Source organism: Canis aureus, chromosome 26 (assembly GCF_053574225.1).
Source record: "Canis aureus isolate CA01 chromosome 26, VMU_Caureus_v.1.0, whole genome shotgun sequence".
NCBI classification, from domain to species: Eukaryota; Metazoa; Chordata; class Mammalia; order Carnivora; family Canidae; genus Canis; species Canis aureus.
Window position 1 is genome coordinate 8,230,400 of NC_135636.1, and position 25,065 is coordinate 8,255,464.

At 36.9% G+C, this 25,065-nt stretch overlaps 1 protein-coding gene across 10 annotated transcripts in view; it reads left to right on the plus strand.

The window, feature by feature from the left end:
- The window catches only part of RALGAPA2 (Ral GTPase activating protein catalytic subunit alpha 2), a 321,681-nt gene that overhangs the window by 129,780 nt on the left and 166,836 nt on the right, over positions 1-25,065 (plus strand). For all 10 annotated transcript variants that reach the window (XR_013364745.1, XR_013364747.1, XR_013364748.1 and 7 more), the window contains 5 exons: positions 3,412-3,546; positions 5,022-5,119; positions 9,888-9,978; positions 11,353-11,529; positions 24,848-25,041. Coding sequence is in view for 2 of the 10 variants with exons in the window: in XM_077871986.1 (XP_077728112.1) it covers positions 3,412-3,546; positions 5,022-5,119; positions 9,888-9,978; positions 11,353-11,529; positions 24,848-25,041 (695 nt within the window). In the remaining 8 variants the exon portion in view is untranslated. The remainder of the gene's footprint in view (positions 1-3,411; positions 3,547-5,021; positions 5,120-9,887; positions 9,979-11,352; positions 11,530-24,847; positions 25,042-25,065) is intronic.

Sequence of the window (25,065 nt, forward strand, 5' to 3'; positions counted from 1 at the left end):
AGCCCACAGCAAATACCATTCCCAATGGGGAAACACTGGGAGCCTTTCCCCTAAGATCAGGAACAAGACAGGGATGTCCACTCTCACCACTGTTATTTAACATACTACTAGAAGTCCTAGTCTCAGCAATCAGGCAACAAAAAGAAATAAAAGGCATTCAAATTGGCAAAGAAGAAGTCAAATTCTCCCTCTTCGCAGATGACATGATACTGTACATAGAAAACCCAAAAGCCTCCACCCCAAGATTGCTAGAACTCATACAGCAATTCGACAGTGTGGCAGGATACAAAATCAATGCCCGGAAATCAGTGGTATTTCTATGCACTAACAATGAGACCGAGAAATTAAGGAGTCAATCCCATTTACAAGCAGCTCTTTCTTAACAAAGAAGAAGCCAGCAGAGGGAGCCCAAGAACTGTTTAAAATAGAAAAAAAAAAGTATCAAAATATTTTTTGCATTCATTTGTTAATTATGCAAGACATATATTGATATACACTTAAAGTGTGAGTGTGCCAAAAAATGAGCATTTGCACATCAGGTTGGGTTTTAATTGTGAAATAAGGAGAATTTATTTTTCCACACTCTATCACTTAATAGTCAACTATAGGGATAGCACAGGGCACCAGTAGCACACCAGCCCTGACAGCATGTTTGACATTGTGATTCTCCTCTTCCTTTCTACCCTCATCACAGATGCTCCCATCCTTACCACTTCCGGTGATTTCTGCAGTCTTGGACTTTCTCCATCTGAGAAGTCCCTACCAACAGTTTTACAAAAACAAAGCCTTACAGCTGCATTAGGCCAGTCTTTTGGGAAGGCATACCAGCTGGTGATGGCAGGCTCTTCATCTGTCTGTTGTGTTGAGGACCAGTGGGGACTCTTGAATTTGGAAGCTATGGTGCTGTGACTGTTCTGTATCCCACCAGATGGCAATGTTCTTTATCTTTAAAAAGATGCTGCCAGTGTTGGCCTTCCTCTTATTTGTTTCTGCTCCTAGCCCAGAAACCACCATCTACCAGTTTTTGGCATCAAGTTTAAGTGAATAAAACCCACTCTTCCCACTGTCCATAAAAACTGGCATTTTCCAATTATTTTTTAGAGAATTAGGAAACTCTTGGGCTCCCTCTACTGATATTAGATTAACAAGTAGGTTCATTAACAAATATAAACAGTACCCAGAAGGTTTCAGTGTCTTGCATAATTAGAATAAACAATGATTGAAGACAACCGGAAGGGACTGGTCCCACAGTATCCTCTGGCTTCTGTTGCCTAATGCTGAAGAGCCTAGAAGCAGACCTGTGAAAAGAGCCTAGTCTGTGCATGGGGATTTGTGGGGAGATCACAGATAAGTACATCTTGTGTCTCTGTGGGACAATGAACAGTTCTGGCTCATCAAGAGAAGAGAAGGGCAAAGACAAGCTGGAAAAGATGCACTTTAATGGGTCTGTGTATTCTTACTACTTTGGCCTTTGTTTGCTTGTGCCTCAAATTCAGCTTCCTACCATCAGTGTCTACATTTAGACTGTGGCCCAGTACTCTGAATTATAAGTGAAGCATCACACAAATTTCATAGTTTTGAAGTCTCATAACTTATATAAGTGTACTTTAAAATTGGAATTTCTAGCAGCAATGTCCACAATAGCCAAACTGTGGAAGGAGCCTCGGTGTCCATCGAAAGATGAATGGATAAAGAAGATGTGGTTTATGTATACAATGGAATATTACTCAGCCATTAGAAATGACAAATACCCACCATTTGCTTCAATGTGGATGGAACTGGAGGGTATTATGCTGAGTGAAATGAGTCAATCGGAGGACAAACATTATATGTTCTCATTCATTTGGGGAATATAAATAATAGTGAAAGGGAATATAAGGGAAGGGAGAAGAAATGTGTGGGAAATATCAGAAAGGGAGACAGAACATAAAGACTCCTAACTTTGGGAAACGAACTAGGGGTGGTGGAAGAGGAGGAGGGCGGGGGGTGGGGGTGAATGGGTGACGGGCACTGAGGGGGGCACTTGACGGGATGAGCACTGGGTGTTATTCTATATGTTGGCAAATTGAACACCAATAAAAAATAAATTTATTATTATTTTTAAAAATTGGAATTTTTATTTGGATAGTAAAAATAAAGCAGCAACCATTTTTTGAAGTCCAGTGTATTACATTTAGAATCTTCCTACATACAGCTTCTTGATTAGGAAGAGCCAGCACTTTGGCTTGTCTTCAGAGTAAAGAGTTACACTGAGGATGGCACATGGGCAGCGAGCTTCATTTCAGGTGAGGGAGTGGGTAACACTGCTAGGTAAGATAATACAAGCTGAATTTTGATCCATCTTATTTTAGAAGGAGTAAAGCTTCAGCTAATTAAAATTTTTGGAAAATATGTTACAGCTCTATAGATGTAAAGTTTCATGACTCTGTGCGTGAGTGCTGAGGGATGCAGTGGCAGGTTTATATACAGGCAAGTCCTTTAGGAGGGGTGTCCAGGTAGCTCGGGAGGCAAGGAGGCAGGCAGGAACAGTTCTATTAGCATGGAGGAGTGAGCAGCCAAAAGGAGATAGTAACAGGTGCAGGTGGGCTAGGATTGCTTGAGACTAAAGTGAGTGAGAGCTCCTGTGGGGGGTCACATCTATGGGGTGAGGTCAGATGGAGTGGTTTATTTGCTGAAGAACACAGGCTTGACTGTACAGTGACAAAAACCCTTGGCAGGAGACAATTGGTGCAGGCAGATCTTTATTTCAGAGGGACTCTCTGGAGCCACATAGTAATGAACTCATTCTCTAGGAGAATATAGTTTGTAATAATGCTAGCTATTACTCCCCAATGGTCAGTACTCATCTATGGTTTTCTATTTTGTGACATTTATGTATTGGTTCTCTAAAAATACCAGTGGATCATTTTTGTACTTAGTGATTAATTCAACATTGCATTTGATGGCATAAGTTATTAAGTAATTAAAGTATTTTATTTAGTTGTGCATTTATCTGTTAAAAAGAGTAATAGAATTGAAATTCCCATTTCCTTTTATGTTCCTAGAGAGGGGTATGTGTGTGACTTTCTACTCTCAAATTTACCTATTCCATGTATCTCCTGGTTCTCTCGTTCCTTGGCATTACTGTCCGTTAAATTCCAGGTGACTTTTACAGGTCTCAACCATTTCTGCAGCTTTTTTTTCTTCACTTTGAAAAATAAAATGCTTTGCAGAACTTAAAATGTATTCTTGGAGTGGAATATTACTGTTAATAAGTATAGAAACTGTATGTTATAAATGCAGAATATAATATATAATTTTTGTGGGGAAAAAAAGTATCTAAAACTACATTTTTAGAATCTGTTCAAGTGGTGAAATTATTTTTAAAAATCTTGAAATACACCTCTGCATGTTTTGTGTTTGTGCCCACAGAAGTGGAAGAATGTCAGCAGTCAGAAAATGCACCTGCAGCTGAATCTGGCTGCCTGGTGGTGGAGCAGCAGCACATCACTCGGAGCAGCAGCACACCTGATGTCACTGAGCCACTGCACTCAGATTCTTCTCAGGGTACGAAGTAGCTGCAGTTACTAATACAGGACTGCATATCCTGGCTGAGAAGGAGCTGCATGCCATATTGCTTTCTACATTAATCCTAATCCTACTTAATTTATTGTAAGGGAACTTTCTTTTTAAGTTGATTGCAAGGATGTGACTTCTGGCAAGGAAATAGTGTCACTGTTTATTTGAATACATTTATCTAAATTACATATAGTTAGGTGCACCTCTTTAAGAATAGCCTGTTTGAGGACTGGAGAGAAGTCCAGAGGAGCTGGAACAGCGGGGAAGCAGAGAAGGCTGCAGTATAGAGTCAGGGAGGGCAGCAGAATGAGGCAGGAGGCAGGGGAGGGGTATATGGGAAAGGGCTGGGCTGTGTGAGGAGAACGCTAAAGGTTGGCCGTGAGCATGGAGGGCTAGCTGGAATTGTGAAAAAGTTTACTAGCAGCTTGTGGATGCTCTGAGGTTGAAACAATAACTTGTGATAGCATGCATCTACATGATTTCTCTGACACCTCTCAGCAACAACAGAGCATGGAAAGCCAAGAGGCAGATGACTAAACGTAAACAGTGAACAATGTGGTTTTCAGGGAAAGTGCATGTTTCAGTCGTGTCTGGTGCCAATGAGCATGCTTATCATTTAGTTCTAGTTTCATCAGTTAAGTGAGAAATAAACCAACTTCCTTATCAACAAGTTATAGCCTCATTGAAAGAGTAGGGAAGTGTTCCCTCTTAGAAATCTTCTTGAAATAAAAAAATACAATAAGAAATAACTTGAGATATGTATTACCTGAAAGATTTCCTATTCTCTGAAAGGTTCTGTGTAAGACTGTTGTTATTTTTCTTCCCCTTAAATATTTGGTAGAACCCATCAGTTGCCTGGAGTCTTAGGAAGATTTTAAAGTACCATTCAAATTAATAAGTCATTTTAAGACTATTAAGATTTTTCTTTTCCTTTTTGGATTCAGATTAAATTGTGTGTGTGTGTGTTTTTTTAGGAGTTTGTTCCATTCGAGTATTTTTTTTTAAATTTATTGGCCCTTATTTGAATGTTTACAGGCTTTGTGGTGATATTCCCATTTTTATCACTGATTCTGGTTATTTGTGCTTTCTTTCATCAGTCCTTACTCTTGAGTAATACTGAGCCAGATTACTGCTCTATTTTCCTGTCAGCTCACCTGGCCTTGTGGCTTTCCTCTGAGATCCCTTTCTGAAGGCCCCTAAGGAGAGGTCTTGTTGCCCTCCCCTGTGCTAACATAATGTGCTATGCTACAGTGAGTAGCATTCAATTCACTCTCTTAAAAGCTCTCTGTGGGTCAAAGATTCTATAGAGTAGATTTAATCCGTAGGCTACCAGTTTGCCAGATCCATAACTCCTGTTTTTACGGATTGTAGGATATCTAAATTTGATTAGTTCTATGTAAAAATATTTTTTCAATTTTATCATCTGAAATTTTATTTTGTAAATTTCCCTCCCAAATCTTTAGGCCCAAAGGTAGAAAACTTACAGACTTTGAGTTCTTCAGAGTCCAGGCCTATTCAAGAAAATAAAGGACATGCGAAGAAAGAACATGAAGGAATAACAGTAAGATATTTTTAAACTGTATCACTTTGTTATTAAAAATAAGCATATAAATTATTGGCGAAATAAATGTATTAGTGGCAGCGATACTGCCTTTTAAAACATTTCTCCATTTAGATGGGTTATTGGCAATTGGTTATTGGTTATTGAAATCTCTTAAAGGCTTTCCTGCTTTCTGTGTAAAATTACAGTCACATTATAAAAGTAGAAAAAAGTTAGCATTAAAGTGGAATTTACCTTCTGGTCTGTATATGGTACTCTATATTTTTAAGCATGCATCCTTGCTTGTCATACATATATTCACATTCCCTGTTCCTAATACTGCTTTAGGTAGTATGCTCTACCTGACACAAGTTGCTAGATAAATGAATTTTTGCAAAGATCAGTTATAATTTCTTTTTTTAGAAAAATGCAAAATAGCGTTTATCATTTTTTAGATCAAATATGAAGTATAAAGATGAAAATTAAAAAATAACCCATATCTCATACATGCAGGTAACTCCTGTTTAGTCATTTAAAAAAATGTAGTATATATAATAAAAACTCAAACATTATAGAAAGGTGCAAAATAAACAGAAACCCTCTCCCTAGCCCTCCCTCCCCAGAAGATAACCATTGTGAAGTTTTTCTGTATTTTTTAAAAGGGCATATACCAGTTTATGTATGTATATTCTGTATATATGTGTAGGTATAGTTCAACAATATATACATATATTCCATACATATATGTATATTTCAACAATCAGATAAGCACCTACATGCCCACCACCCAGTTTAAGAACTAGACATTTTCCAGTGCTGTTGCTTTGGTCTGTAAGTTCTTTCCTTGTCCCTTCAGAAAGCAGCATTATGTTGACTTTGTGTTTATCACATCCTTGCTTTGCTCTGTAGTTTTGCTCTATATATATGTATTTCCAAACAATATTCCTTTTGTTTTCCTTATTTTTAAACTTTATTAAAGTGATAATACTGCTTTGTTCACTTAGTTACGTATTTATAAGATTTATCAACAATGGCATATAGCCTGTTTTCTCTGCTGTATGACAACCCACGATGAATATGCCACAATTTATTTTTTCATACTCATGTTAATGGATATTTAGAGTGTTTCAACTTTTTTAATGAAAAATATAACTATGTATATTCTTGTATATGTTTCAAGATCTACATGTTTGAGATTTTCATTACGGTGATTATCTAGGAGTGGAATTAATGAGATCTAAAGTAGAAGAATGTTTTTTTACAAGAGAATGTGTGTTTTCTGAAGGGATTGCACCACTTATAATTCTGCCAGCAATGTGTTAAGAGTTCCCATTCATCCACATTCTTACCAACACTTGCTATTGTCAGATTTAAAAATTTTTGAGTCAGGTGGGTGAAAATGGGATCTCGTTTTATTTTGCATTTCTTCAATTACTAATAAAGTTTAAAATCTTTCCACATGTTGATTGACCATGTGTGTTTCTTGTTATGTCTTTGCCATGCCATTTTCCTATTGATTTTTTTTTTTGTCTTTTCCTCTTTTATTTGTACTAATTCTTCATGTAGTCTGAAGACTGATCCTACTTTGGTTGCATTTCTGGCAAATACCTTCTTCCAACGTGTGGCTTATATTTTTACTCTTTTAAAGATGTCTGCTGATGAACAGAAGTTCTTAATTTTGGTATTTTTGTTCAACATTTTTATGGTTAGGTTTTATGAAAATCTTAAAATGCCAACTCTATAAGCATAAAAATATTTATAAGTGTTTCAGTTTTGCTGTACATATTTAGGTCTTTCATCCATCTGGAATTGATTCTTGCTTATGGAGTGAAGTAGGATCTAATTTTATTTTTTCCCACATGGATAACCCCATTTATCTAATTCATTTCTCCTTCATTGATTTTTCAGATGACACCTTTCTCTCTTATATACTTATCTTGACTCACTGGTTCCTTTGTCTCTCTGGACAATAAGTACAACATCTTAATTAATAGTTGCCCTACTTCTTTCTCCCTTCTTCCCACCTTCTATTGGAAGCTATTCTACTGTCTTGTCTTCCATTGCTGTTATTGAGAGTTCTTCTGTCCATTCTGTCCATTCTCTCCAGTTGTTGTTCTTTGCTGTTCTTTGTCCTCGTCCATCAGTCTTCTTGCATTATATTTAGGTGCATTTTCTTTTGGCTTATACATTTGTCATTTTTGTATATGCTGTATGCCATATACCATGCATCTGTGAATGCTTCTTCCTCCAGTGTTTCTGGAAAATTCTTGGTCATCATTTCTTCAAATACTACCTTTTTTGTTCTGTCAGTTCTTTTTTTCTGGAATTTGGGTAGAAATGCATTTAGACTTTCTCATTTTGTCTTCCATGTTTTTGTCACCTTTCATATTTTCCTCTCTTCTTGGCCGCCTTCTACATTCTGGGTAATTAATCAGATATGTTTTTGTTCAGTAGTTCTCTCTTTACTCTCTTATATAGAGTTGGCTGTTTAATACTTCCACTGAGTTTTTTAGTTCAATAATTTATAACTCTTGCTTCTAAAAGTTCAGGTTAATTCTTTTCAGGCATTTCTTATAATTTCTAATAATCTCTTGTTGCTTGCTCACTTTTGTGATTCCCATCTTTTATTCCTTTAAAATAATCACAAATTAGAATTCTAAATTCTTTTTCAGATTATCTGAAATCCTTGGGTGTGGCAATAGGGTCCAAATCTGGTATTTGTTGTTTTTGAGACTCTTATAACATGATGATTTATTTCCTTGGATGTTTGGTGATCTTTGATTGTGAGTTCCTAGCTGATGGGTCTTCATCTACAGAAAACCTGGATGTATGAGGTGATGGAGTTTCACCAGGACAACACGTACATTTGTTTCTTCCAGGAACCAAGAAGTGCTACTTTAGTCCTGGACTTTCAGTGTTTTTGCTCGTGGCAGTGGTAATACTAGATTTACCCTTATGACAGCCCTATTTCACTGCTCTGGTTTTTGCTCAGTTTGTGAGGGGAGTGTGGATCACTGGGAGGTTTATTCTACTTCCTGTGAGCTTGAAATTCTTATGTTAAATCTAGTTCTATAGCTGGAAGAAATTCAGTCTTGTATAGTCAGAAGCAGAAGTGCCCACATTCTGCTTTTTAGTTAAGGAAAGATCCTGGGCATGTTTCTATTATCACATTAAGTATATATATCATCCTTCTTTAAGGCTGGGTAATATTTTTTCATGTGCTATTAGTCTTCTGAATATTTCATATATGACCTACTTTTGTGTTTTAGCTTCATAATTATTCTGTCTTTTAATTATACATCTCAGCCCTTCCTTTTCATTCCTTTGCTTGTTTAGTATTCTTCCTTTTAGTTGACTCATTGAACCCCAGGTTTTCTATACACTTTGCACTGGAGGACCTTAAATTTACATCTTCATTCCTGACTTTCTCCTCTATCTTGCTAGTCCTGGATTTTTGTTACCTGCTTACAGTACCTTTGCTTTGAGCATTTAGCTCAAAGATGAAAATTAAAATATCAGAAATCTTCTAAAGTTTCTTTGTTCTTATGCTTTCTTCTTTGCTTCTTTCCTTCCTCCCACCCTTCTTTCCTTCCTTTTCTCCTTCCTTCCTTTGTTATCATCGTTCTCATGGTCCCCTAGATTCATATCCTTTTGTGATTTAATTTTCCTTCACTCTCATATATAGCTCTCATATAAGCTCTTGTCTGTCCTTCTGCAGCATTCTCTTATTTGTCTCTTCTTCTCCTTTTCTACCATCTAAAGCTATATCCTTTCATTCCTTAATCACTACAATTCCATTGCAGTTTTCTTCTTAATTTTAATCTATCCCACAGATGACGACTAGACTTACCTTTCTAGTTATATTTTAATCACGGTAAACTATTGTCTGGGACACACAGTTGTTCATTTTGTCAATATTGGGTTGAAATTGTAGCCTGATGTTGAAGGGCCCCTGGCAGCTACCTCTTTTAGAAGGTGGTCTGCATTTTCTTCTTAACATTTTCCTTCTTCACCTGACTGCCTTGCATGGCCTGCTATATAATCAGCTTCTTTTCCTGCACATAGAACTTGCTGATTACCACTCAGTGCTTCCTGCCTTGAATCCCCTCCTGCCTTCTCTCTACCACTTCATGTCTGTTGCCTTCTTGAACAGCTCTCCTGTAACTGTGAGCCAATTAAGGTAACACTTTATTCTGCATACCTTTTAGAGAGCATATTTTGCTTATGTACACTGTAATCATTTTGTGTAATGTGTGTTTTGTCTCCAAGCAAGTTATACATTTTAGAGTATACAGATTGCCTCCAAATGTTTTAGTTCTCCGATGTTTTAGTGTGGAGTTGCCCCAAGAAGGTCTGCTGCACATTTAACAAGGAGGCACAAAGTGACCTTTAGATGTCTGGGTAGAGTTTACACCTTCCTTGCCGGCACCATTCCTGGGTAACCTAGCCTTCTGCAGAATTGGTTTCACTATGTATGTGTGCTGAAGGAGAGGTACAAATAAAACTTTAAATTACTTCCATAGAAATTGGCATCTCTTCTCAGTAGATCAACTTAATTGGATGCCACTTGACAAAGGAGAAGCCAAAAATTTCAGACCTTGAGTAATTTATAATTCAATTACAATAATTTGTGAACACATATCCTTCAAATGGAAAACATCATTCAATTTTTTTGTTGCTATTATTATTGTTTGTTTCTTTTTCTTTAGAAATGGAGACTAGAAACTTAACAGTCTTATAAAAATCAGAACTTTCCTGTAACAAATGCATTATTTCTTTTTGTCTAAAGATCTTAGTTCGAAGAAGCAGCAGTCCTGCTGAATTGGATTTAAAAGATGATTTGCAGCAGACACAAGGAAAATGTAGGGAAAGACAGAAGAGTAAGTTCCAGGAAATGCGGTTTGTGTTTGTCTAACTTGAGTCAATCTATTTTATTCTCTTCTACTTTCTGACTTGTATGATATCCTCTGAAGAGACATGGTTGTGAAATGGGACATTTTTATTCCTGGAATCCCAGGATTGATGGATGGTTAGTTCACAGGTATAGTAAAACAGATCAGTCCATTCTGTGTGTCATAGAGGCCTGTCCTTCCACCCTGGGCCTTTCTCCAGCTGAGAGGCACAACCAAGGTCAATGGAAGGGTGAGCAAACAGACCCAGAAGGAAGAATGATCTTCCCAGAAAGTTCATACAGACTTGGAGCAAAATGCCTCAGAAAGACATTGAAGTCAATGGTATAAGTATTTAAAAAATGAAATTTGGTTCAAATCCTTAGACGTATTATATACCATAAACTATAGCCCTAATAATTTGCTTCTCTGAAGCCAGCTTCCTGGCTGCCCCCTTCTCAGAAGCACAGTAAACATCTCCTCCAGATCTAGGGTGGTTTTGGTGGAGGCAGAGGAGCTCTTCTTAGGCTTCACCTTCAGATTCTTTTGGCTTGGAGTTCTGCGGCAGATGAAGTTAGGGACCTAGCAGGTTGGTTACTGGGGCAACTGGCAGTTCTTGGCACGTGAATAGAGGACAGCAGATTAGAAGCAACAAGGCTGAGGGACTGTCAGCAGCAAATAAAAAGAGCAGACAGAAGAGTGAGCAGACAGGGGGCAACTTCGCACTGTTGGGAAGTAGAAAACTTGGAGGAGCAGACTGTCTAGGTTTGGTTTGTGTCAGACTAAATAGCTTTATAAGGCTTAATCGCCTTTGAAAGCATCATTGTATTATGACAAATTAGAACTTTTTAGTGTTTAAAGGGGAGAATTTCTTTTGGAGAAAATCTTTTGCAGTTGGACACCTCATCCCCCAGTGAGCCTGATAATTCACTCTGAATTTGGGTTTAAACATTGAACCACAAGGTAAAAAGCATCCTTAGGCTCTTGTAGGATAAATTTGCATTTGTGGTGAAAGACATTCCCACACCTTCCTCCACCCATGCCCATTTCATAGTGGAGTAAGTTGCAGTAGAAAGCTGAAGGACTTGATGTCATCTTTTGGGCATATGGGGTAGCTGAATTGAAAACTCCCTTGAAAAGAATGTCCCTTGGTGAGATGTAAGGGAGCTCCTAATGACGATTAATGGCCTGCACCTGGGAGCTTTATTTTGTTGACCAAGATTCCCACAGAGTCTGCTTTTGAGCCACTATCCCCTAAACTATTCCTGCTGTGTCAACTGTTCAGTCACTTGCATGTTGGTAATGGGGAGCATTCTGATTTCCAGCTATTTGTTATCTCATACTTCAGTTCTTCCATTGTACCAGGTGAAAGTATCAGCAGTGACACAGCTCTGGGCTATAGCAATGAGGCAGAGCTGTCCATGAGCCCATGGTCAACCTGTGAGGAAGACCCAGAACTGAACACTCCCACAGATGTTGTGACTGACTCCGATGCCCGCCATTGGTTACAACTGAGTCCCACCGATGCTTCCAACTTAACAGGTAACTGCATCTTTGAAAAAGAGGCATCAGTGTTACCAGTTGGGAATCCCAGAGTTAACCTGGCTGCAAGAATTCTAGGAATCCTTTGACACAATGATAATGTGGATGCTACCTCCAATGAAATTGATGTGGCAGTCCCAACCACCTGTTCATAATCAGTCATGAATTCTCGGACTCCTGTGTGGAGAAAATCCTAAAACAGTGGTCAGACATGGGAGGAAGCAAGCCATCCCAATGACCACTGACCACCATGGGAGGGAGTGATGATACTCATGCCAAGCCTCTGCCATCCCTGACCAAATTTGCTTGACTCTGGAAACAGAGAAAAATAATTTATCCAACCCACATGTATCACAAATCACAAAGAGTTTGAATATCTTATTGATTAATATTTTCTTTAATTTTTACAATAAAATGACACATACAAGGTAAATTGTGACCTACATGTAAATGATGGGGCGTAGTAATAAAATAATCACCAGTAAGCCTGCTACCCAACTTAAGAAATAGATGGATCCCACACAAGTGAAGTTCTCTCTAGGCCCTTTCCAATCCCTTTTATTCTCTCGTCCTCCTGTCACCATAGTCCCAATTTGTTCAATAACAATTTTCTTGATTTCTTTATAGTATTATTTCTTTATAATTTAGATTTTAGACTTCCAAAAAATGATATATTCTGTGTTTTTTGCTACTTTCCCCCTCTGAGTATTACATTCTTAGAATTCATGATAGGGATTCCATTAAACGTGTAAATTGCCCTGGGTAACATTGACATTTTCACAATATTAATTCTTCCAATCCATGAGCATGGAATATTTTTTCCATCTCTTTGTGTCTTCCTCAATTCCTTTCAGAAGTGTTCTGTAGTTTTTAGGGTATAGATCCTTTACCTCTTTGGTTAGATTTATTCCTAAGTGTCTTATGCTTTTGGGTGCAATTGTAAATGGGATTGACTCCTTAATTTCTCTTTCTTCAGTCTCACTGTTAGTGTAGAGAAATGCCACTGATTTCTGCGCATTGATTTTGTATCCTGCCACACTGCCAAATTGCTGTATGAGTTCTAGCAATCTTGGTGGGGGGTGGGGGGAGTCTTTTGGGTTTTCTATGTAGAGTACCATGTCATTGGTGAAGAGGGAGAGTTTGACTTCTTCTTTGCCAATTTGAATGTCTTTTTGTTGTCTGATTTTAATGTCTTTTTGTTGTCTGATTGCTGAGGCTAGGACTTCTAGTACTATGTTGAATAGCAGTGGTGAGAGTGGACATCCCTGTCTTGTTCCTGATCTTAGGGGAAAGGCTCCCAGTGTTTCCCCATTGAGAATGATATTTGCTGTGGGCTTTTCATAGATGGCTTTTAAGATGCTGAGGAGTGTTCCCTCTATCCCTACACTCTGAAGAGTTTCGATCAGGAATGGATGCTGTATTTTGACAAATGCTTTTTCTGCATCTATTGAGAGGATCATATGGTTCTTGTTTTTTCTCTTGCTAATATGATGAATCACATTGATTGTTTTACGAGTGTTGAACCAGCCTTGCATCCCGGGGATGAATCCTACTTGGTCATGATGAATAATCTTCTTAATGTATTGTTGGATCCTGTTGATAAGTATCTTGTTGAGAATTTTTGCATCCATGTTCATCAGGGATATTGGTCTATAATTCTCCTTTTTGGTGGGGTCATTGGTTGTGGAATTAAGGTGATGCTGGCCTCATGGAACGAGTTTGGAAGTACTCCATCTCTTTCTATCTTTCTGAACAGCTTTAGTAGAAAGAAGTCAATCGGAGAAGGACAAACATTATATGGACTCATTCATTTGGGGAATATAAAAAAAAATAGTGAAAGGGAATAAAGGGGAAAGGAGAAAAAATGAGTGGGAAATATCAGAAAGGGAGACAGAACATGAGAGACTCCTAACTCTGGGAAATGAACTAGGGGTAGTAGAAGGGGAGGTGGGCAGGGGATGGGGGTGACTGGGTGATAGGCACTGAGGTGGGCACTTGATGGAATGAGCACTGGGTGTTATTCTATATGTTGGCAAATTGAACACCACTAAAAAATAAATTTATAAAAAAAAAGATAACTGAATAGATTACAAAGGCAAACTTCCTGGAGCTGCATCCAGGCTTTGCCAATGAATTTTGGGGTGGCCTTGGGCAAGTTAATCTCTCTATAATTTCTTTTTTGTAAAATGTGGGTAATAATAGTCCCTATTATAGGGCTGTTGGAGGAATAAATATGTAAACACGTAAGTCAGGTGACCAGTACAGTGCATGTGGAAGCATTGTGCAATTTTAGCTATACACATGCACGCACACACACACGCACACAAGTCCTTCCTGGCCTACCATATTCATGCTTATGTGCAGATCCCTTTTAAGAAAACAACAGCAAACTAGAAAGCACAAATTGCTAAAAATCATTTTAAAATTGTAAATAAAGGCTAAAATTTTGGCTTAGTTTTTTTTTCTTTTAACCAAGCAAAGTTTGGTTTTCATTAATATGAAATAATATTTAACCAATCTCTAATATTCTTGGAAATTGCTGATGGAGTAATATCAAAATTTAATAAAATGTACATAGAAAACGTGTAGATAAGACTAAGAAGTATGATCTTAATGTGTCTTTAATGTGTATTTTAATTTAGAATAAATTCATGAACAAAGAAAAACAAACCATTTAACTGTAAGTGAATAATGCATTGCCTTATGATACTGTAGTGCTGTCAAAAGACAGTGGACATCTTTGGCCTACGTTTTCAAAGCTGCCAATGGTAGAAGCCTTTCAGAGTCAGTGAGAAAATGATTGGCAAAATCATGTGCTTAGTTTTATAAATTGTTGGGTAGCAATTGGTGCTTCTCAAACTTTATTCTTTTAAAAATTATTTTAAATTCTTTACATATAATGATACATATATATAATAACTTTAAATAATACTATGAATTTATAAGAGATATAACCATTTACAAAGACTTGAGGTATCTTCTCTGATTCTGTTTGGCAAGCAGGCCAAGTCTTATAAATGCTATTTTAGAAATGAGGAAACTGAGACCCAGAGAAATCATATTATCTAGCCAGAAAGTAATTGCCAGAGTTGGAACTGGCTTCCAAAGTGTTTTGACTCCAGTGCAGTGCTATGTCTACTCCTTTCTACTACATTGCTGTTCAAATTACTACTGCAAACCCCTTTAAAATTATTTGAGAATTATTTATACATTTATGGAATAAATGGCTTCTTTGGATCCAGTATACAGATTATCTAAGGGAAATCATCATTATAGTACTGTCAAGGGCAATCATGACTTTTCAATAAGTTGAATTTACTTAAGAACTAGCTTTAATTATTTTTATTGAAAAGAAAGAAAATTGGGTGCCTACTTCTTTTGTCTGTCCTTTGGAAAGATTAGTTTAGATCCCATTTCAGAGTATGCGTGGGACAGGTCAATTTAATAAACTTGTGTGAGGTAATCTTATATGATGCACTCTATGTTGTGATTAACTCCTCCAAATACTTAGTTCTTCTTTGAAATACTAATATAGAGAATCAGTACACTCAGTTCAATAGTTCATCTTGTAATCTGTGAAAAGGACAAACTGTAATATGATAAGGTTTAAGGATTATCACTGTTCTGAATTTAACTTTCTGTTCTTAAGAGAACGATTTCTTCATAAATATACAGAATAAAACTCATGTTAGCCTGATCTTTAGGACATGCAAAGAGAATGATCAAACAATTTGAGTGTATCTTTTTTTTCTCATTGAATAAGCAAGCCTACCAATTAGGATAATAAACTGCTTCTAAATTCTTGAATTCCTTCATCACTGGCAAACTAATAGTTTTGTATTTGTTTTTTCATTTACATTATTATGTGTTTGCTGAAAATAACAGCTAACTTTATTTTTCTTCTTTAAAAATAAGAATTTGTTTTAATCAAATATGGTAAGACATAAAGACATAGAAATAATTGCTATGAGGGTAAAATTTTATACTCACAGGTCCCTGGAAATAGGGCCATGGTGATCCATGCTGGGGCAAGAGGGAACACGTGGAGAAGCACAAGGAGTTGGGGGAGAGAGAGAAGAAAACATAGGCAACAGCCTTTATTGTCATTTCAAGGCAAGGCCGATGAAGCACATTTAAGATTAGCTAGTTTGAATAAATTCAACTGACTTTGGAGCATTGACCAGCTGCCTGGTACCTGCCCTGGAGTGGTTAGGCCTTGATGTGTAACAGCTGGATAAAGGAGATATTTGGGACATATGAGTGTTGGATTGGTGGGTTTGCATATAAAAGACACATGAACTGTTTGCTATCTCTAGGAGTTAGCTAATCCTCGGAGGAGTGGTCTCTTCCTGGTCAGGAAAACCCTAGATGGCAGAGCATCAAGAATACAGAAAATAATAAAACATAGCTAATACATAATTTTTTTTCTCTTAAGGTAATGATTTTAGAGGGGGGGTATTTATGACTTTATAGTGGGAAGCAGTATTGCTGTTGACCTCATCTCTTATTTAGTATATAAATTTACAATCTAGAAATACTGATATTGATGCTATAGGAAATAAAAAGATGAGTAAGTCATAGCCATGACTGACTTAGGAGCTTACCAAGAAGATAGAAGACATTTATCCTGATAGCCACAAACAGTGTGATAACTAGAGTTTCTTTTCTTTTCTTTTTTTTTTTTTTAAAGATCTTATTTATTTATTCTTAAGAGACACACAGAGAGAGAGGCAGAGACATAGGCAAAGGGAGAAGCAGGCTCCATACAGGGAGCCCGACATGGGACTCAATCCCGGGACTCCAGGATCATACCCTGGGCTGAAGGCGGTGCTAAACCGCTGAGCCACCTGGGCTGCCCGATTCTAGAGTTTCTTAAAGTTTTAATCACAAGGATAGACAGTATGACTAATGGAATGGAATATATAGAAAATATATATTGAATCCACACAGGCATGGAATTGTGATATATGAAAGACTTGGCATTCCAGATCTGACAAAGAATATATTGTTCAACAGATGCCTATGGACAGGTATTTAGCCATATGGAGAAAAATGAAATAGAATCTCTACATCACACCATGCTCACAGATGGATAAAATACTGAAATGCGAAATGATTTAAAAACTTCTGGAAGAAAACACTTCCTAAAAATGTAGCTAGGACCTTGAGTTAGGGAAGATTTTCTTAAACAAGATGGAGAAAAAAAAGCTTTCAATCAATAAGAAATATTGATTGAAATAATAAGAAATATTGATTGAAATTAATATCAGGGATCCCTGGGTGGCGCAGTGGTTTAGCGCCTGCCTTTGGCCCAGGGCGCGATCCTGGAGACCTGGGATCGAATCCCACGTTGGGCTCCCAGTGCATGGGGCCTGCTTCTCCCTCTGCCTATGTCTCTGCCTCTCTCTCTCTCTCTCTCTCTCTGTGACTATCATAAATAAATAAAAATTAAAAAAAATTAATATCAATCATTAATTCAATTTTAGCATATTTTAAATTTTTTTCATTATCAGAAAAACTAAGAATTCTAAGGGTTTGCAGAATTCCAAAGGGTACAAGCCAGCTTTGATGCTCTTTCCTTTCCAGGTTCCTGTCAGGTCAGTGATACATTTTAAGATAAGGTTCAATAAGATATTGTATCAAACATCTTAGTTTATTTGGAGGAGACTTATTGGTATTCCCTCACTGGAATATGAGCTTTAGGAGAGGGATGTTGTCGGTTGTGGTCACAGCAGATTCTTGGCTCCTAGGATGGTGCATAGCAGGAGAGAATATTCAATAAATACTTAAATCAATAATTGAATAAGCATTAAGCTGCAGGCTACTGTTTTATTTAGTTAAAAATAGCAATTAAATTTTAACCTTTTTTAAAGAATGAAAAATATATAAGGTTCAGTTTCAAAATCTCTTTCATTTAGAGTATTCATCACAGTCCTGCCTCCAAATAGCTGTGTATGTGAATTTACATTCACTGTTAACCTGCCACCAAAACTGTTCTTGGCAGGAACAAGGTGTCCTCTGCCATTGTGCACATTTTCAGCATTTTCACTAGGCTTTAACCTACCTGGAAGACATGAAATATTTTTTAACAGTAATAGACTACTATGGGCTTGGTTGCTCACCTTCTAAAATCTTTAAAATGAATAGTGTATGTTTGGAAAGCAGATGAGGAAGAAAAGGAGTCAGGCTGTAATGGTGGTCAGTAGAAGGCCAACCAGCTACTTCTCCACTTTTGATATCAAAATCCAGGCCTGATTTTTCTGGTCCCAGAATGAAGGTGTTTCAGTCGAGCCTTTGGGTTTGTGCCTTTCATTTAGTTTTCAAACTGGAAGGGTAACTCATTTCCAAAGTGCTAGCTATGTTTCTTCTTCTACGAAGTCTACATAAAATTGCAGCCATGTGAAATCTCCATTTGGTCTCTAAGGGCCTTGTTTTACCAATTACCAAGACATTTCATGCTAAAATCCTTTGCATATTTGCAAAGTTCTATACTTTAGATTTCTCTGCTAAAATCATGTATGTTTGGAGAAGATGATATGATTTTATTTGTTTGTGAGACTTCCCACCTTAATAAATTTTTTAAAAAATTTTTAATAAAAAATTTAAAATGTCTGTAGCATTTAAAAATAATGAAACAGAAAGATACTAGGCTAGCATGCTAGCTTCCTCATAAAAAAAGAAAATAAACTAAATACTTGGTATTTTTAGGGTGAACACAAAATTTTCTGAAATCTCAAATCCCCATATTTAATTAAGTGCTGCTTCACTGAGGAACCATCTACATGTAAAATGTCAGCATCTGTTCTGTTACTTATGCCATGAGTGGAATAATTTTGGGCAAAAACATGTCAATTCATTTAAAAATTTTTCACAGTAATATTGGGCAGACAGTCATTTCAAATACTTCTAAAGGACTCAACATATTTTGGTAATGTGGTGAAGGATGTTTCCTAGGATTTTATCATTGGGGTATAGATTTTTCTAAGAGAAAAGCAGTATTAAGAAAGACTTTTCTGGGATGCCTGGGTGGCTCAGAGGTTTGGCACCTGCCTTTGGCTGAGGGTGTGATCCTGGAGTCCCGGGATTGAGTCCCACATCAGGCTCCCTGCATGGAGCCTGCTTCTCTCTCTGCCTGTGTCTCTGCCTCTCTCTCTTTCTGTGTCTCTCATGAATAAATAAATAAAATCTAAAAACAAAACAAACAAAAAAACTCCAGACATTTCTACATGGGATATTTTCATAACTAAGACTCTATTAGTTGGCAGGTAGCAGGGATATATAGGTGGTGAGGTATGTGACCTACAGTTACTTGGAGTTGTTAGTCAGCCTGAGTTTCAGTGTGATTGGAATGCTGGGAGCTGATCTCTCTGGATGGCTGAATTTGGGTGGTGGTAGGGAATTAAACAAACCTATGAATCATCTAATCCCCTTACTTTTTTTTTTAACCCCTCAGAGGATTAAAGACATCAGAACATTGTTTATGAGAAAAATAAATACCATATTATGCTATTTGTTCAGTTGGGGGCTTATATTGATTTATAAGCATTCATTAAAGCTTCAGCATAACTTCTCAGACTGACAGATGCACTTATTATATTGATTAAACATTAGGAGAAGCTGTCTCTCTTCTGAGGCTTTACAAAAGTCATGAACCTAGAAGGCCCATAACCAGGCTTTTGCTGTCTCTACCTCCTGTCTTTCAGGCACAGTATGTAGGATTTTCAGCTTGGATTATATCTGCACATTGTAATGTGTCTCCTCAACTAATTATATGATACCACTGTGGGAAATACAGATGTGTTTTCCTCTAAGAACGAACAGTGCTGCTGTGTTTTGGAAGGCCTTTCCATAACACTATGCACCATCCTTATTAAATCCTTTGTTCAGTGTTTTGGGATCTTTCCATAAATAATATAATAAGCTATCAGCACTGCTGTGGGTGCAGTGTTGGAAGCATACAGAACTGTTTCTGAATCTGCCCTGGCTCCTTTTCAGGTTCACTCCTTGCTCCTTGTTGGCTCTTGTCATTTCTCTACTTGAGTTCCTCACATCCATAGATTGTGCTTCAATTTCTTTGATTAGGCTTTAAAAACACCAACAACTTATATACTCAAAATGTTGATGATAATTGATAATGGTGGTGATAAGTGCCTGAAAATTAGTCTGTCTTCATTTGTGTGGAGTGAGGAACAGAACTTTGGGAATGTTGTAAGACAATAGAGGAAGAAGATTAGTGGTGGAGATTTGACACAACTCTTAAACTCCTTCCAAAGATTCAAAAGAGAAGCAAAGCAGGGTGCCTAGCTGGCTCATTTGGAAGAGCATGCTGACTCTTGATCTAAGGTCCAGTCATGAGTTTGAACCCCACATTGGGTGTAGAGATTGCTTAAATAAATCAATCAACTTAAAAAGAGAGAAACAAAGCAAAAGTGACTTAAACAGGAAGCTGAAAGTAAGATGTTAGAAATAAAATTTAAAAAGTCAGCAACTACAATAAATACAAACCATGTAAACTTGCAGTTAAAGTCAGAAGCTCTTAAATTAGATTGAAGAAATAAAACCTCGGATGACTGGGTAGTTCAGTGGTTGAGTGTCTGCCTTTGGCTCAGGGCATGATCCTGGGATCTGGGATCGAGTTCCACATCAGGCTCCCTGTGGGGAGCCTATTTCTCCCTCTGCCTGTGTCTCTGCCTTTCTCTCACTCTGTGTCTCTCATGAATAAATAAATAAATAATAAATAAATAATAAATTCATGAATAAATAAATCAAAAATAAATAATTTCATAAATAAATATTTTAAAAAAGAAATAAAACCTAGCCATATGATGTTTACAGGAGGTAACCCTAATACATAATGTATAGGAAGATCCTAAGTAAATAAATAAATACATGGGTAGCTAGGAAGAAAGACAGACTGCTGAGCTAACTATATGTCAGTCATGTAAACTTTAAAGCAGAAATGACTTATTAGAGCAATAATTCTGAATTTATATGAACTTCATAGCCTTCAGATGCATGAAGCAAAATTTGACAGAATAACAAGGAACTACTGATAAAACCGTATCATAGTAGAAAATTTTTAATGAGTTTTCATTAATTGATGAGTTAAGCAGAAAAAATATTGGAATAGAGAAGACACACATGATACAATTAATCCTAATTGAATGGATATATATATAAAAACTTTGAAATTAAATTAAAAATATGTGATTTTTAAAAGCACGTGGAACATTTACAGAAATTAACCAATTAGATCATTAAGTCTTAACATGTCTATGCTTTGAAAACTTAACACCACATGCTTTGAAACTATACCACATCCTGTGAATATGATAAAATGAATTAAGGACAAAAAGATAAAAGAAAAATACATAAGAAATTAAAAACTACACTTCAAATAAATTAAACCCAAAAAGAAATTAAATTGTGAATTAGAAAATATTTCAAACAAATCTACAGTGAAGGCTACATACCAAAATCTCTAGTTTGTAGCTGAAGGCTTATATGGAGAAAAATATATGGCCTTAGGTGCGTATATGAAAAGAGAAAATTATTGATCTGTGTGTCCTATTCAAAAAATTAGGAAAAGAATGGCAGAGTAATGATATATAGAAGTTAATTAAAAAAGGAACTAATAGGGCAGCCCGGGTGGCTCAGCAGTTTAGCGCCACCTTCAGCCTAGGGTGTGATCCTGGAGACCCGGGATCAAGTCGGGTTCCCTACATGGAGCTTGCTTCTCCTTCTGCCTGCTTCTCCCTCTGCCTGTGTCTCTGGCGCTCTCTCTCTCTCTCTCTCTCTTTGTCTCTCATGAATAAATAAATAAAATCTTTTAAAAAAACACTTTTTAAAAGCATCAATAAGATAGACAAGATTAATCAAGGAAAAAATAATGAGAGTAAAAAGGGAACAGAACTATAAAAACAATATAAGTGTTTTAAAATAATACAGTAGGTTAATTTGAATAGATTTATAAAAATAAAAGACAATTCCCTGTTTTACTGAAGCTTCAAATAAAAGAAAAACTATCATTTTCTATTCCAGAGATTAGAAAGGAAGCCCTCTAAATTCTGTTACTTACCTTGTGATACCTTGACAATAAAACCAGACAGGGTCAGTATTGAAAAAGGAAAAAGAGTCCATCTCACTTAAAAGCATATCAGCAAAAGTCCTAAATAAAGTATTACCAAACGAAGTCCAAGAATATTGGGAAAAAAAATCATAAATACATCAGAACTAAGAGAAGTTCACTTCAAAGATGCAAAAGCAAATAATAGTGCAAAAAAAAAAAAAAAAGAGAGAGAGAGAGAGCCTATTAGGAGAAAGACTGCAGATAAATCCCAATTGAAGAACATTCTACAAAAATACCTGATCAGTTCTCCTCAAAACAATTAAGGTCATCAAAAACAAGGACACAGCCAAGAGGAGATGAAGGAGACATGACAATTAAATGTGATGTGGTATCCTGGATGGAATCTTGGGACAGGAAAAAAGACATTGAGTTAAAAACTAAAGAGATCTGAATAAAGTATGGACTTTATATAAACAATGCCTCAATATTGGCTTATTAATTATAGCAGATGTACCATACTTGCATAAGGTGTTAGCAAATAGGGGATGTTAAATTAGACATTTGTCTAATATTAAGTTAGACACAAATCCACAAGGTCAAGGATACCAGAAAAAAAAGACAATAGTGACCAACATGACCAAGGCATTGGCAGACCTGAGAACTCCAAATCCTGTGTCAGCACTAGGGAAAGCCAAGAAGCAACCTGAATACAATAAAAATAAAAAAATAAAAAATAGGTTCCCTAAAAGTGTTAGAAAATTGTCTGTAAGAGGTAGCTATAGAAGTAGGAGGTAATGGTGGGGCTAAAAGCAGGAAGACTGTAAGTCCTTTTAAGAGATGTTAGAACTTAATTCCAGAAAAAAGAGCAAATAAATCAGAAGATTTCGGGCCTGGAATCACCAATACTCAGCTAAGTTGTAGAGATGCTATCTTGAAAACAAAGGAACTAAAGAGTTTGCTTATTCTGAGCAATAGCGTGTCTTTTTCCTAGAATTTGAGTTCTAGAGAAAAAAAAACCCAAACCCTAAAGATATGTATGTCTGAAGTTCTCTGAGAACATGGTAAGATTCAGTAAAGATCATACCTGTGCATTATACTTCCATTCAGCTCCTTCATATTTCTTAAATATGAACAGATAGCCAGGATCCCCAGGCATTTGAAGAGGATGTCTAATATGAAGCATATGAGACATATATAAGAATATGGGGTGAAGTAAGGTGGAGCAGATCTTAAAAGGAGTCTGAAAAAAAAAAGTCTTTCACCCATTTCTCCACCAAAGGGATTAAGAGTGTACTTATTCTTGATGAGTACTGAATAATGTATAGAATTGTTGAATTGTTATATTGCACACCTGAAACTAATATAACACTAAAATGTTTTAAATTTATAGTAAGCAAAAAAAGAATATTCTGGGTAAGAAAATTTTAAAAAGCTATTAATATCTTTAGAGAAATAAGAGTATATTGCATCCATGAAACAAAGATCAGAAGTATAAAAATGAACAGAAAACAAGAAAGAGCTTTTGAATATTAAAAATACAACAGTAGAAATAAAATCAAGTCAGTGGAAGTCAATATAACACCTGAGTATTGTGGTTGAAAGCGCCAATGACAATGAATTGGCAAATACAGTAGCTAGGGCACATGATGAGGATTCTGAACACTAGGTACAAGAAGAAGATCCTAAAATTTTGCAGACTTAATAATTTTTCATGAAATAATTTCAATCACTAGAATGCTGTTGACTTTAAAATCACGAATGAAATGATAAGAAATTGGAGCAAAGCTTTTCCATCACAGAATTCTATACCAAACCAAACTGTGGACTACCAAGTCAGGGATCAGACACTTGAAGATATGTAGGGACAGGCCCCTCTTTCAGGCACCCTTAGAGGATATGGTTCGCTAACAGGAAGAAATATCAAAGAAATACTGTCATTTTGTGATTCCAGTCTTTAAAAAGAGAACTAAAAACATACATTCATACAAAAACCTGCACACATATGTTTATTATAGCTTTATTTGTAATCACTAAAACCAGGAAACATGGCCTTCAACATGTCCTTCAACAGGTGAATGGATAAACAAAGTAGGATACATCCATAAACTGGAATATTCATCTGCAATAAGAAGAAACCACCACATGGTGAATCTCCAACGCATTCAGCTCTGTGACAGCACTGAGACTAAAGATACATACTGTAGGATTCCATTTATATGATATTCTGGGAAGGGTGAACCTATGGGGATAGAGAACAACAGTGATTGCAAGGGCCAAAGAATAGGGGGAGGAAACTCACCATAAAAGGGCCTTTTTTTTTTTTTTTTACTTTTTTTTTTTTTTCAATTTATCTATGATAGTCATACAGAGAGAGAGAGAGAGAGAGGCAGAGACACAGGCAGAAGGGGGAAGCAGGCTCCATGCACCGGGAGCCCGATGTGGGATTCGATCCCGGGTCTCCAGGATCGCACCCTGGGCCAAAGGCAGGCGCCAAACCGCTGCGCCACCCAGGGATCCCCCATAAAAGGGCCTTTTTGAAGTGCTTATTCCTTGTATCAATTTTCATGGCAGTTTGTGGTAACAGTTACATGTTTGTATACACTTCTTAAAACTCTTTGAGTGTAAGAAAGATAAAATTTATCATAAGTAAATTATACCCCAATAAACCTGAGTTAATACCAGCCACTACAAATGTCACCCCAGCCATGAGGCCTTTCCTGTCTACTATTTTTCATAGCCCTCTTCCCCACTTATCTTGCTCAAGGTTCTCTCCTTCCCCTCCCCTGCCTTATAAAACCTTTCACAGGAGCTCCAGAAACTGTTTTATCATCTCTAGGTTGTTGTCCTTTTAGTTCAAAGAATCAAAGTCATTTGATCTTTCTTCAGTGATTCAGCTTTTCTGTCCTTTCAAATTGTCAGCCATTGCACACTTTTCATCATAATTATTTTACTCTGAATACTTACCTTGTCAAGCATCAGTAATTTGCATTAAAGAGAAAAGGCTGGGGATGCCTGGCTGGCTCAGTGGTTGAGCATCTGCCTTTGGCTCAGGTCGTGATCCTGGGGTCCTGGAATGGAATCCACATGGGGCTCCCTGCAGGGAGCCTGCTTCTCCCTCTGCCTATGTCTCTGACTCTCTCTGTGTATCTCTCATGAATAAATAAATAAAATCTTTAAAAAAAAAACATAGGAGAAAAAGTTGTAATGATGAAATCAAGATTGTGTTTACAGACATGTTTCTCTCCACAGATAGCAGTGAGTGCCTTGCAGATGACTGTAGTATAATTGCTGGAGGGAACCTCACTGGTTGGCACCCCGACTCTGCTGCTGTGTTATGGCGAAGAGTCTTGGGAATCCTCGGGGATGTGAATAATATCCAGTCACCCAAGATTCATGCCAAAGTATTTGGCTATCTCTATGAACTCTGGTACAAACTAGCAAAGGTACGTCCTGCTGTGTTACCTTTT